Genomic DNA, 13,011 nt, shown 5'->3' on the forward strand with positions numbered 1-13,011 from the left:
CAGATATTATAGGCAACTGTGCCAAGATATCAATCCTATCCAAGAGGCATAGCTCACTCTGAGCTGAGTTCTAGGCAGTACAATCTAGTCAATAGATTTGTGACTCCCTCTGGTCATTTCAGATGCCTTTCCTTTGTTTTGGGCATCAGTGTTGATTCTCACCTCTTCGGCACCATTAATACATCAAGGAGTGGTATATCCATTCTGATTCTGGAGACTAATCTCTCCTGGTGCCTTCCAGAACTAACTCTCTCTTTCCTAGGATACTTTTGGGGGTCTCAACTTCCTCTATGACAGTGATTCTCAACCTTCCTGATGCTGCAACACGTAATACAGTCCTTCATATTATGAACTTCAATCATTTTCATTGTTGCTTCATAATTGTAATTTTGCTACTGTTATGAATCAATATGCAAATATTTTTGGAGATAGAGGTTTGCCAAAAGGTTCTCAACCCATATGTTTAGAACCACTGCGCTAAGGAGTCCACTCAACTCTAGATCAGATTTACATACTACTGTTTGACTCCTCACACACTGTTATGGAAAATTATCACCATGCATGACAAGCAATGACCATTTAAAACACCTTTACAAGATCAGGCCTGTTAAAATTACCTCGTCAAAAGAATGGGGAAAAGGCCATTGGGACCTCACCTGAATCTAAGGCTGAACTTCCTGGCCTAAGGTGCATGTTATTCTGTTTAATTGCATGTGCTCATGAGAAGCACTAGAGAATACAGTAAATGGAATATCAATTGAAGAACCATGGGGTTTTCATGCCCATGCTGTGGTGACAATTTTCAATGCATACCAGTTTGACAGCCACCCACACTCCCAAAAATAACCCTTCACTAACACATCTGTATGTGAACCCAGTAAACTGATTTGGTTCTTTTGTCCTTGGTACCCTATCTGGGGTTAATAAACATTTATTCATGCCAGGCAGTGGTGTCACATGCCTTTAATCCCAGTACTCGGGAGGCAGAGGCAGGTGGATCTCTGTGAGTTCGAGACCAAGCCTGGTATACCAAGCAAGTTCCAGGACAGGCTTCAAAACAATACAGAGAAACCTTGTCTCAAAAAAACAAAAAAAATTATTCACTATCTCACTCCTAATACAATACTTCCTAAAACCTGCTATATAAGTTCAGGAAATACTCCACTCTGTTCATAAGCTCCAAGTTCAGGGAATGTAAATGCACAACTACAAAACACTATTTTAGATCTCCCTCTGTAGACTAGAAAACTTAGAATGAAACAAAACATTCAAGCAAGCTAATATATTTGAAGGTACATTGTGTACAACTAACGCTAGTAGGTATTTCTGCATGATACTTTTTAGTTTGAGTTCATTATGTATATGAGGTGATTGTGAATACTTAAGTTTTAAATAGGAAACATCTCTAAAGGATAAACACAACACAAAGTAATACAAGAGGTTATATATTTAATATTAGAGAGACCAGTGCTAGAGAACATGCTACCATAAGGCCAAGTTTCACAGAATCCATAGGCTACAGCAATCTGTTATGATCATCCACCCTGCCAGTATAAAAAGGATACTAGGTGAAGTTCCCCATCTGCAGATTCTTCCTGACACCCTAGCTCTGAACATTTAGATGACAGAGGATTCAGTTCTGTGACTCATTTACAGAATATATCTTATGCCTTAGGTTGGTGAATATATGATTGTGAAGAAATGGTCATCATTTACAACGGCAGTCTCCAAAAAGCCACTTTCTTCCTAACAGGGTTTCAAGGTCTGGAAGAGCTCCATGGCTGGATTTCCATTCCCTTCTGCTCCATTTACTTGACAGTGATTTTAGGGAACCTTACTATTCTCCATGTCATCCGAACTGATGCCACCCTCCACGAACCCATGTATTATTTCTTGGCCATGCTGGCCCTCACAGACTTGGGCCTCTGCCTGTCCACACTGCCCACCGTGCTGGGGATCTTCTGGTTTGATGCCAGAGAGATCGGCATCCCCACCTGCTTTACTCAGCTGTTCTTCATCCACACCTTGTCTTTAGTAGAGTCATCAGTTCTGCTGTCTATGTCCTTTGACCGCTACGTGGCAATTTGCAACCCACTGCGTTATTCTACCATCCTGACACCTAGAAGAATTGTGAAAATGGGACTGAGCTCAGTGCTGAGAAGTGCACTCCTCATTCTTCCATTGCCGTTCCTCCTGAAGCGCTTCCATTATTGCCGCTCGCATGTGCTAGCCCACGCTTACTGTCTGCATCTGGAGATCATGAAACTGGCTTGCTCCAGCATCATCGTCAATCACATCTATGGTCTCTTCGTGGTGGCCTGCACTGTGGGCGTGGACTCCCTGCTCATCTTCCTCTCGTATACTCTTATCCTCCATGCTGTACTAGGCAAAGCCTCCCGCCAGGAACGCCTTCGTGCCCTCAACACCATATCTGTGCAGTGCTGCTATTCTACATCCCCATGATCGGCTTATCCCTTGTGCATCGTTTTGGTGAACATCTTCCCCGTATTGTACACCTTCTGATGTCTTATGTGTATCTGTTGGTACCACCCCTCATGAACCCCATTGTCTACAGCATCAAGACCAAGCAAATACGCCAGCGTATTATTAAGAAGTTTGAGTTTCTAAAGTCACCTAAGTGTTTTCAATAGAATTAGGTTAATATGAAGAAAATGTTTAGCCACATAGGCCACTTTTTAAAAAAACAGTTTTAGCTATGTCGTGGGAAAATACCATGCTCTCACTTATTAACAACAATAAAAAATAGTAGGTGTGCAATTGATAGTCTGTGTGACATTGCGGAATTTACTCTGTCTCTTTAATTTTCATAATTAAAAGAACATAGAAATAAATATAATATCTTCCTTTCCCATGAGGATGTTGCAAATACTAAATGTGGCAAATAATGGAAATCTCTAATATAGTGCCTGGCAAGAATATAATTCTCCATGTATACCAATGTTTATAACATGAGAAAGCACAAACTGGCATGTTGCCTCTTTAAATCCTCTCTGGTCAATGGAACTTGATTAGTGGTTCTCTTTTTAAATTTACATTTGATGTATTTTATTGCCTTCTTATCATGACAGGTTTTTTTTTCATTTGTACATATCTATATCCACACCCACAGTAATGAGTTTTCATGAGGGAGCCTCTTATATATACAGGCACAGGCATATACACAGGTACACACACACACACACACACACACACACACACAACTGTTGTTCTTATTGTTTCTATGTATGTTTGTTTTTGTGCCCTGCTTGTTTGCATTTGGTACTTTTGTCACTGTTTTCCAGTTTGTGTGAACCAGTTTGTCTATTATTGCATTTGTCTAGACACATAAGCAACTAACTATGACATTTTATACTCTGACACAGATCAAAGCATCATCTTCTAGGACTTCACTTGGAGTCATGAGAACTAAAAAGATTTAGTCCAACCATCTTTCTGTCTAGCAGCTTAATTCCAAATACAATGAAGGAAGCTATTATAAGAGATATAAAAAAATGTAACATTTCACCATGAGGAGAAAGAAGACAAAACTAGCAATGCTACAAGAAGATTTACCACATTTAAAATGTGGTCAGCTTTTGGTGCTGGCCTGCCACATGTAGAGAAGGCAGCAAAAAACAAAATTATGAAAGTAATCATGCTTGCATGGCATATATGCATAAGCACATTGACAACATAGAACCTAAGCACAAAGACCCCATGAACACACATCCTAATGAATTTCACCCCTCATGTGGCCCAACTGCTTTCTGGTCAATCATTATGTGATTACTGAAAATGCCTGATGAATCAACTTTCTTCTGTCTATGCTGCCTGGTTCTTCATGATGGCCTAAGACCATCAAATGACCACTTCCCAACATTTGAGACATACCGTATGTTTTTTGCTATCAGAATTCCAGAGATAGGACTGCTTTGAGTCAGGAGTTTGTGTTGTCCCTCCCTGATCTAAAGTAATATCTGTCTTGCAAGCAAACACCCATCCATCTTCTGTGTACACCAGTTTCACAAGAACTTAGCCAGCTCCGACACAACTGTCAACTCTAATAAAGGCCTTCTAACATCGCTGCATGTTTGGTATGTTTGCCATCCTTATTCTCACCTCCTTCATTCTTACAGAGTGGCCTGCATAACAGTACCTAGTGACTGCCTTCGTATGAATATGTTTTCTACCTTAACTTTGATTTCTCCTTTTCTTCTTTTTAACAGTTCTAGAGTTGGAATTCAGGTTTATGTGCATGTTATGACCTCTGACACTGATCTTCATATCTAATCATTTTATGCTGCTCTTGAGGTACAGGGGAACTCTTAATCCTCAAATTAATAAATGAGCTGTTTTGAATGGCTCTGGTTTTCTGTCTTTTAGTGGAAGCTATTAATCTTAACACTAACTAAAAGATATGCTTGTTACTTTAAAATAGTCATGATCTTCATCAAATAAAATGTCAAAAAATAATTTTAATTGCAATTTTTTCAAATTAGTTTTGGTAACAACTGCAACCATGAAAGGGATGATTTCTTTTACAGTTATCATAGAAGCATTTTAGAGAAAAGAAACCATGAGACCAACTATTGTAATCTATATCACATATATCTAATAAAATAGAGCTTAGAACCACACCCAAATTTGTCTTACTTAAAAAGCTGCCCTTCTTGTAACTGGGTACTTGAGATTAGGTGAACTATAGTTTCTCTGCATCATAATCCATTTTTTTCCTTACAAAACTTCATGGAGACTTAAAGCTGTCAGAATAAGCTTGTCAGTAACTCAAATAATTTTCTATGTTCTTTCTGATTATGATTGTTAAAGGTGAATCAAAGATTAATCACATTTCTTTTTTCTCTCTCTGTCTCTGTCTCTCTTTTCTTCCTCTCTTCCTCTTTATAATATGGCATTCAAACTTAAAATAGTTCTGAGACTAGTTTGATTATTCAAGAGCTCAGGTTTAGAGAGGATAAAGAAGTATTAACACAAGAAGTAGAGAATAAAATGTATTTTTTATTGTACACAAAAATTTTTGCTATAAAACGTGTTAAATATATAAATAAATTGGTGGCAAGATTTAGGATAAATAAATGCTGTAGGTTGAATCATTTCTAACTTATAAGAACTGAATATATTTAGAAACAACGTCATGAAGCACATAACGGAGATAAAATGGAGTTAATAAAGTAGGACCAACATCTGAAAAGTGTTATAATGATAAGAACTGATTTAAGTACTTAAATGGAAGGCAGAGCTTCATCTGTGTAGGGTAAAACATGTAAGGACCATTGTTAAAAGATGACCCATGCAAACCCCAAGGAGAAGATCAGTACTATATACACCCCACTCTTAGATTTTGATACCTTTCAGACTGTGGGAAAAACAAGCTACTGCTGCAAAGCTCCCTATTCTATAATATTTACTTATGTCATCCTTCAACTAACATAGCAGGTAATAGGATTGGAAATAAATCCAGACTAAATGTAAAGGTATTAATTTTTATGAAGAACGTTTTATTATCGTTTTATAATAAAAGTTTGAAATCAGAGTTGAAACAAATCACAAAGACAAAGATACACAGAAAGTTCAAGTCTTTGTAATGATCTTCAATGTTAAGTTTTCTGACTCAATGTGGTGAGTATAAGGCTAAGACATCTGCATGATCACAGGCATGACAGCCCATTCTAGTCCAGGCCACCTGGAGGACTGTAATTTGAATATACATTGTTTCATAACACCCTCATGCAGACAGTGGTCTCTACCAAAATTCCAGTGGATCATGGCCACAGAGGAACTATTTACATCCCAAAAAATCAGCCAAATCATCAGATGGAAATAAATTATAACAGGGCTGGAGACTCTGAGAAATTACTTCATATTCACTCCAAAAATTGGATATAATTAGTTACACAATTACTAAAAACTGAAATTGTATCTACTCCTCTGTCTATCATGGCTTCTTCATCATCTTTCCCCAAGCCAAATAATAAATTATTACTCCTTAATATCCCTATATCATCGTATAAAAATGTTTGTTTTGTTTGCTCTAATTTGATACCCAAGTTTGAATCCAGGTCCTCATATAAGCTAAGCATGAGTTCTACAACTGAGATGCCACCTCCAACTTCTTTTCAATTTTGAGATCATCCCCGTATTGCACAATATTTCACTAGAACTCATGTCTACTCTCCGAGCATAGTTTTGATCTCATTAACCAGTCTTTCCCCATTCATTTCAACCTAAACCTCACCAACCTCTACAGATTACTGTGTTGTCATCAATGCCAAGGCCAATTATTCAGATTCTGAGTATGAGTGATGTCAAGAGGTAGCTACCTCACTAAAAGAAATGATTAATGAGCACTGTATTTACATCATTTATGTCCTTCCCTCTTCTATCTCCAACTACTCACACATAGCACCCCACTACTTCCCATATTTGTGACTTCATTTTCGAACTATAATACCAATTTATTAAATTACTTATTATATTACTTTAACACACCCTGCTAAGTCAATTAAGTATTATTTATATGTCCATGTGTTTAGGGCTTACCACTTGTCATTGGATAATCTATTAAGCTAATCATACAAGGAGAAAACTTTCTCCCTCCTCCAGAAACACTTGACTTCCTCCTATAGTTCTCCTTCTAAGGATGGAACTTTGTGGACTGTCCCCATACACAATGGCATGTCAATACATGTGATACATAGTCAGCTCTTTGTTAGGCAACTGTATCATTGGAGTTTCATGGGTTCTGCATCCCTGACAGGTATCCATGGGTAGCTGGCTAGCTTTACAATGCCAGGCATGAGTACTGTAGTACCAATCAGGCCCTTACTCACCTATTGGTTAGTCCCACTATATAAGAATCACTATTGAACTATGAGTATCTTCTAGGGGGGTCATTGTCAATGCTGTGCTTCATAGGCTTTACCACTAGACAAGACTATTGATCACTCTTTTCCTTTGACAACTTACATAGCCTCTTCTCACACATGAGACTTGGCCCTCAAGGAAGAGTCTTCCAGTTCAATCCAAGGTCAGTTTCTCCAAGTCCTATGTCCAACATTTGTGGTATCTTCAGCCATAAGGACTTACTGTCATATTCTAGGAGGCAGTATTATTTGGGGTTCTTTAGACCCCACTGACCAAACAACTACTGAAGGGAAGATTACCTCTTCTGGCACTGGGTATCTACTAGTTTATGGCTCTTAGGTGGAACATTATCACCATATGTGGAATAATTCCATTTTATATGCATAATATAATTTTAAATAAGCTTATAAAATAATGTTTACTCTTGTTCAAAGATCCTCAATGTTATTTTTTCTCTCCTACCTCACTCTTCTGGGTTGCTCTCTACAACTCACTCTTCAGTTAAGTCTCTCTCCTATTTTCCCCTTTCCCCTTTATTTCAAATCTTTCCTTTATAAACATCATATGTCCTTTATCTATCCTTAGGACACACCTTACCGTGTTTAATGTGCTCAAATTGTACAGTGCCTTATCATGCATAAAACATTACCAACAGCACCTACTCTGCTTTGCTGGGGTTGTGGCGTATGTGTTAAACTTTTCCCATATCCTGCAGAGTTTGGCTCAAGTGTCTGGTATACACTCATCTCACAAGACTTCAGTATTCTCTTTTTTCCCATCCAGAATCTGAGCTAATCCCATTGAGCTAATGAGGCCCAAGAGCCCAGTCTCAGTAGGGAGCTGATTAAAAGCAATTGAAAATGTCTCAGTGGTACCTCAGTTACTTAAAATCTGGGATTTCTGTATCTCTCCTACAGTCTCTCTCTAAGCCTATGGCCTATAGCTTCAGTTTCTTTCTTCCTTGGTGTGAGGTCTGCATCCTCTGGACTAAACCTTGGTATGTGATGAGTCAGTTCAGCAGATAGGTGTTTAGTGTTCAGTTGTAGCACTAAGAAGAGACCCTGGAAGACTCACCCTGGGCTTTGGAAAGGAGAAAAGGGAGCTCGACTTTGCCAAGGATGTCTCCTGAAGATGGCAGCTGGTTTTGCAGGTCTTCCTTACTATGTGGAATCCCAGATCTGATCCCAGAGCTAGGTCAGAAAGCAAATAACAGCTTTCTCATATCCATTCACCCCTCCACTTTCCAGCCCAGGAAGTTTCCTTCTATATGGTAATAGCAGAAATACTGACGAGAGACAGAAAAACAAGTCGAGACAGTAAAACCTAGGTGCTGAGAGATGGACTAGCTGTAAGGACTCAGACATTATGCTGGCCTACCCCTGTCACCGGGCAGAATGTACTCAGGCAGTGCCCTCCCTGGTCAGCCCAGGGTTCCATGAGTGCATAGTAGTACACACAGGTGCAAAGGACCCCTTTAAAATCCAAAACCCTGTTCACTTATGCTCTTTGTTTTCCCAGATGTTTCCTGCTCCTCTCTTTCCCAGTTGTCTTTCCCGCTCTTCCTCTGGGGAAGACAGGACTTTTCCTGTCTCCCTTTTCTCTGTCTGCCTCTGTGTCTCTTTACCTCTTTTCTATTGCTTTCCATCACCCCTTCCCTTTCTAATAAAACTTCTCACTTAAGCTCTGTCTGCCTCGCTTGTTTGTCCCTAGCCTTAGTCAAGCTCGCCGGCAATGGAATCTGCTAGGTCCCCCACTCAAGGTTCCCCTCGTGTATTTGTCATAGACTAGCTATTCTGAGTTCAGTATCTACCACTTCATCTACAAACAAGGCTAACCCATCTGAGGGAATTTTTTAAGAAAGAAAAGTACAGGTGTCTAGGAAGCTAACTGACCTCCTGGAAGAAAATCTTTTCTGTGACATGAAATGATTACTCCCTGAGCCACCAGAGTAGCAATAATAAACGTCATCAAAACTGCTAAATTTCATTCAGAATGAGATTTCCAAGCAGAAAAACTATAGAAAAGATCCTGGGTTAAATCTGTTCCCACTTCCAAACTTACCTATAGCAACTAATAATAAAGAGTAATAAAACCTCCCTCAAATGAAAAAATGTATGCTCTGACAGTCCCTTGATGAGCCCATAATAGTTACCTTACTAACATCTCAGTGCTTGCTAAACTGTGAGTCGCTAAAAGATATTCAGTCAAAAGTTAATATATGTTGGCTTCATTTTCTGGGTTTTATTTTATTTCTATTCCCCCTACTCCAATCTGTCTTTATTATATTTGCTGATTTCTATTAAGTGATACCCACTTACAATGGAAAGAACAATTTCTAATTCAAAAGCATATCTGAAATCAGCTCATAACAAATAGAAGGTAGAAATGCAAACCTTTTTGGATATCTTTGTATGTCCTTTGTTATTTAGCCTCCAGTCATTTGAGGCTTCTAAGGATCTACCTAGATATTTTCACTGTCTATTTTTCCCATTTTTACTTGAACATTTTATTTCTGGAGATTTAAGTTTGAATTTGATCTCCATTGCGTTTCTGGGTGGATATTTGATGTAAGACTGATAGAATCATGATGTACATGTATGTAATTTTTTAAAAACATTAATGGCTTAAAAATTATGAGTGAAGAAAACCTGCAACTTAAAAAAATGAAAACCAAACAGTATATCTGATACCAAAATGCAGTGTAATGAAGAAGGAAAATATAATCCCTGATGAACATCTAATTTTTGCCAAGAATAATCTACAAATAATCCCTTTGGAATTTTAGAAAGTTTTGGAAGTTAGTGTTATTGCCTTAATTTGCAAAGTAGAAATAGACTTCAAGGCTTTAATTCAATCCCTACTATTCCTCCAACTCCAAATTTTCCTGTCCACAACCTTCTCCCAACATCTTGATTTTTTAAAATAATTCATTGAGTCTAACCAATGCTGTCTTTGTATGCACGGATGCAGAGCCATCTATCTGTTGCAGCATGGGCCACCTAACAAGAGCCATTTTCCTGAAGAAAACTCACTCTCCCTACTCAGCAGTCTTCACCTGGCAAAGCTTTGGATGTTGAAGGTTTATTGTCCCTGACAAGTAAGTTTATCTAGCAAATCTTCTGAGTTAATTTTTTTTTAAGTGAGGAGTTTTATTCAGGGAAAGGGGACGGAAGGAACGAGAAAAGGGGTAAAGAGACCGAGGACACAAGAGAAGAGGGAGACAGGAAAAGCCCTGTCTGCCCCAGGAAAAAGAGCAGGAAAGAGGCCTGAGTTAATTTTAATGAATAATGGGAACTAATTATGAAGCAACAAAGTCTAGAGAACACAGCATAGGGCCCCAAAACTGACACCTCCAGCATCAGTTTCTTAAATTCATTAAAGAATCAGTATTTTTAAATGTCCATTAGGCCTTTTGTTTTATGCTAACTGCTGCTGTTTGCTACTAAATTATCATTATGGGCAGAAAGCATGACAACCATTCAGAACCGATACTCAAAGAAAAAGAGTTGTTACATTCCCTTTTGCCTATCTCTATGATCCCAGAAACAGTTGTAACATTAAGTAACTAATCATTAACTAAACAAAACTTAACTTTCAACTATGAAAGGAAAATATATTGATCACCTGACATATTTCATAGAGGTGAATAAAGTAGAGCCCCACCATGCCTCATATGCTATCAGGGTTAGGAACGAGCAGTGTTGCAGTGGAACTCAAGGAATCAACCGGCAATAGATCTGTGATCAGTGATTGGACTCTTATGTAGTCATTTTCTATCTATAGAAAGATAGAGTCTACCCACATCATTGGTTGTTTTATGGTGATTTTTTTATTTAAATTAGGAACAAGTCTGTTTTACATGTCAATCCCAGTTCCCTCTCCCTCTCCTCCTCTCCTGCCCCCCAACCAAGCCCTTATCCCATCCTCTTTCTGCTCCCTAGGGAGGGTGAGACCTTCCATGGGGGATCTCCAAAGTCTGTCATATCATTTGGAGCATGGCCTAGACCCTCCCCATGTGTCTAGGCTGAGAGAGAGTACCTACCCCTCTGTGTGGAATGGGCTCCCAAAATCCAATTGTATACTAGGGATAAATACTGATCCACTACCAGAAGCCCCATAGACTACCCAGTCCTCCTAACTGACACCCACGTTCAGGTCTAGATCAGTCCTACGCTGGTTTCCCAGCTAACAGTCTAGAGTCCATCAGCTCCCCCTTCTTCAGGTCAGCTGTTTCTGTGGTTCTCTCTGCCTGGTCTTGGTCCCTTTGTTCATCACTCCTTCTTCTCTGCAACTGGATTCCAGGAGTTCAGCTCGGTGTTTAGCTGTGGGTGTCTGCTTCTGCTTCTGTCAGCTACTGGATGAAGGCTCTAGGATAGCATATAAGGTAGTCATCAATCTCATTATCAGGAAAGGGCTACAAGGATGACACCAACTAACAATCTAGGCAATAGTGGAGAGGCTACCTTAAATGCCCTTCTCCAATCATTGGATTTTTTCTAAAGACTTTCAAATACTCAGTGTGTAAGAGGGAGTAAAGTCTCATCCTAACACCTAGGTCCATATATTCAAATTCCTGGACCTCCTGTTTGTGGCGGTCCTAGCAGTGGGCCTAGGATCTGTCCCTGGTGATTGATCTGGCTTTTTTGAAACCAATTCTTTGTGGTGGGATACCTCCATCAGCCTTGATGCATGGAGGAGGAGCTTCATCCTGCCTCAACTTGATCTGCCATGCTTTGTTGACTCCCAAGAGAGGCCTTACCCTTTCTGTGAAGTAGAAGAGGGGTGAGGTAGAAAGGAGGTGGGGGAGGGAACAAGAGGAGAAGAGGGAGCAAAAACTGTGGTTGGTATGTAAAATAAATTTTTAAATTAATTTGAAAACATTCCTGTGCCTCTAGTAAATTCAGCTGCTGGCTGAGTGAAGGACTCTGGTTTCACACTGTAGAAGTCAGACATAGTCTTACAAATCACTGCCACACACCCTCCAGAATTGAGCATGATGTATGAGATAGAGCTGATGAGACTTCCACGTCAGCAAAATCAGAGAGCAGAAGAAGTAAGTGAAGGACTGTAAATATCATAACATTTATACAATGGTAAAATTTCAACAGAAAGGAGGCAGGAAGTAAAACCATAAATGTGCAGGAAAGGAAGCCCAATAATAGCATAAGTGAAGGAAACAGAAGATGAAGGAAAAGTGGGAACCTTAGTGGAAGATCTGACAGAAAGGGTGTGTGAGGATTGTGACTAATGGTATCATAAGGTGTAGGCTCAATAGAATTGTGAAGAAGAAAACTTATCATTTATTCTGGAGAGCAAATGGAGATATTCCTAGAAGCCAAGGAGGTGAGCTACTGTAACCCCCCCCCCATACACACACACCAAAAAAGGAGTCATGATCTTCAAGGTGAAGTGTTATAATGTCAAGTGAAGGAACTGATTTTTTCTTGCTCCATAGCCTTTTCCCCTGGGTGCTTCCAGTCTTCCAAGTATAATAAAAATCCCAAAGGTACAGTGGCACTGTCCTAAAGGGACAGATACTCAAGAGCTGGAGGAGGGAGGATTGGTCAAGATCCAAGACCAGTCTAGGAACTAGTCTAGGATATGACAATGTCATAACTCAAAAATTAAAAATCCATGTGTTAAGTGGACGTATCTAGACACCAGAGCAGAGTGAAAGGGAAGAGGAGTTCCATTAACACAAAATCAACACAAAAACTTCTCTACTTTAGTTATACAGGTTAATACGTCTATTTACTATTGTGTAATTGTTACTCATTGAAACTGTGAGACTGCAAAATACTTTCTTCAAAAAGATGTTTGTAAACCGAGCAAGGTGATTCATGCCTATAATTTCTGCAGTGGAGAGGTGGGGCAGGAAAATGAAGAGTTCAAGGTCATCATTAGGTACATAACAAGTTTGAAACCAGCCTGGTACACATGAGACCCTGTCTTTAAAAAAAAAGGAATTGAAGCAATCTCTTGGGGGAACTATACAGTTCACGGATTATTTGGTTTTAATATTTTTGGTTTTGAATTTCAATTTTGCTAAGTTCAGTCCATCACTAACATTTCTACAATTCATTTTAGGATTTTGGACAGAATCCAGCTTACGCATTTTCTCTATTTACA

The 13,011-nt window shown here is 39.1% G+C and overlaps 1 protein-coding gene across 1 annotated transcript; it reads left to right on the forward strand.

The window, feature by feature from the left end:
• The first annotated feature begins 1,681 nt into the window (after nucleotides 1–1,681).
• On the forward strand, nucleotides 1,682–2,734 carry LOC101828645 (olfactory receptor 51G1). Its single transcript, XM_013116273.3, is given in 2 exon segments — nucleotides 1,682–2,422; nucleotides 2,425–2,734. Coding segments are annotated over 2 exon segments (948 nt in total). The 5' UTR covers nucleotides 1,682–1,701; the 3' UTR covers nucleotides 2,652–2,734.
• Nucleotides 2,735–13,011: the final 10,277 nt, after the last annotated feature.

Source organism: Mesocricetus auratus, unplaced genomic scaffold (assembly GCF_017639785.1).
Source record: "Mesocricetus auratus isolate SY011 unplaced genomic scaffold, BCM_Maur_2.0 Super-Scaffold_4256, whole genome shotgun sequence".
Lineage (NCBI taxonomy): Eukaryota > Metazoa > Chordata > Mammalia > Rodentia > Cricetidae > Mesocricetus > Mesocricetus auratus.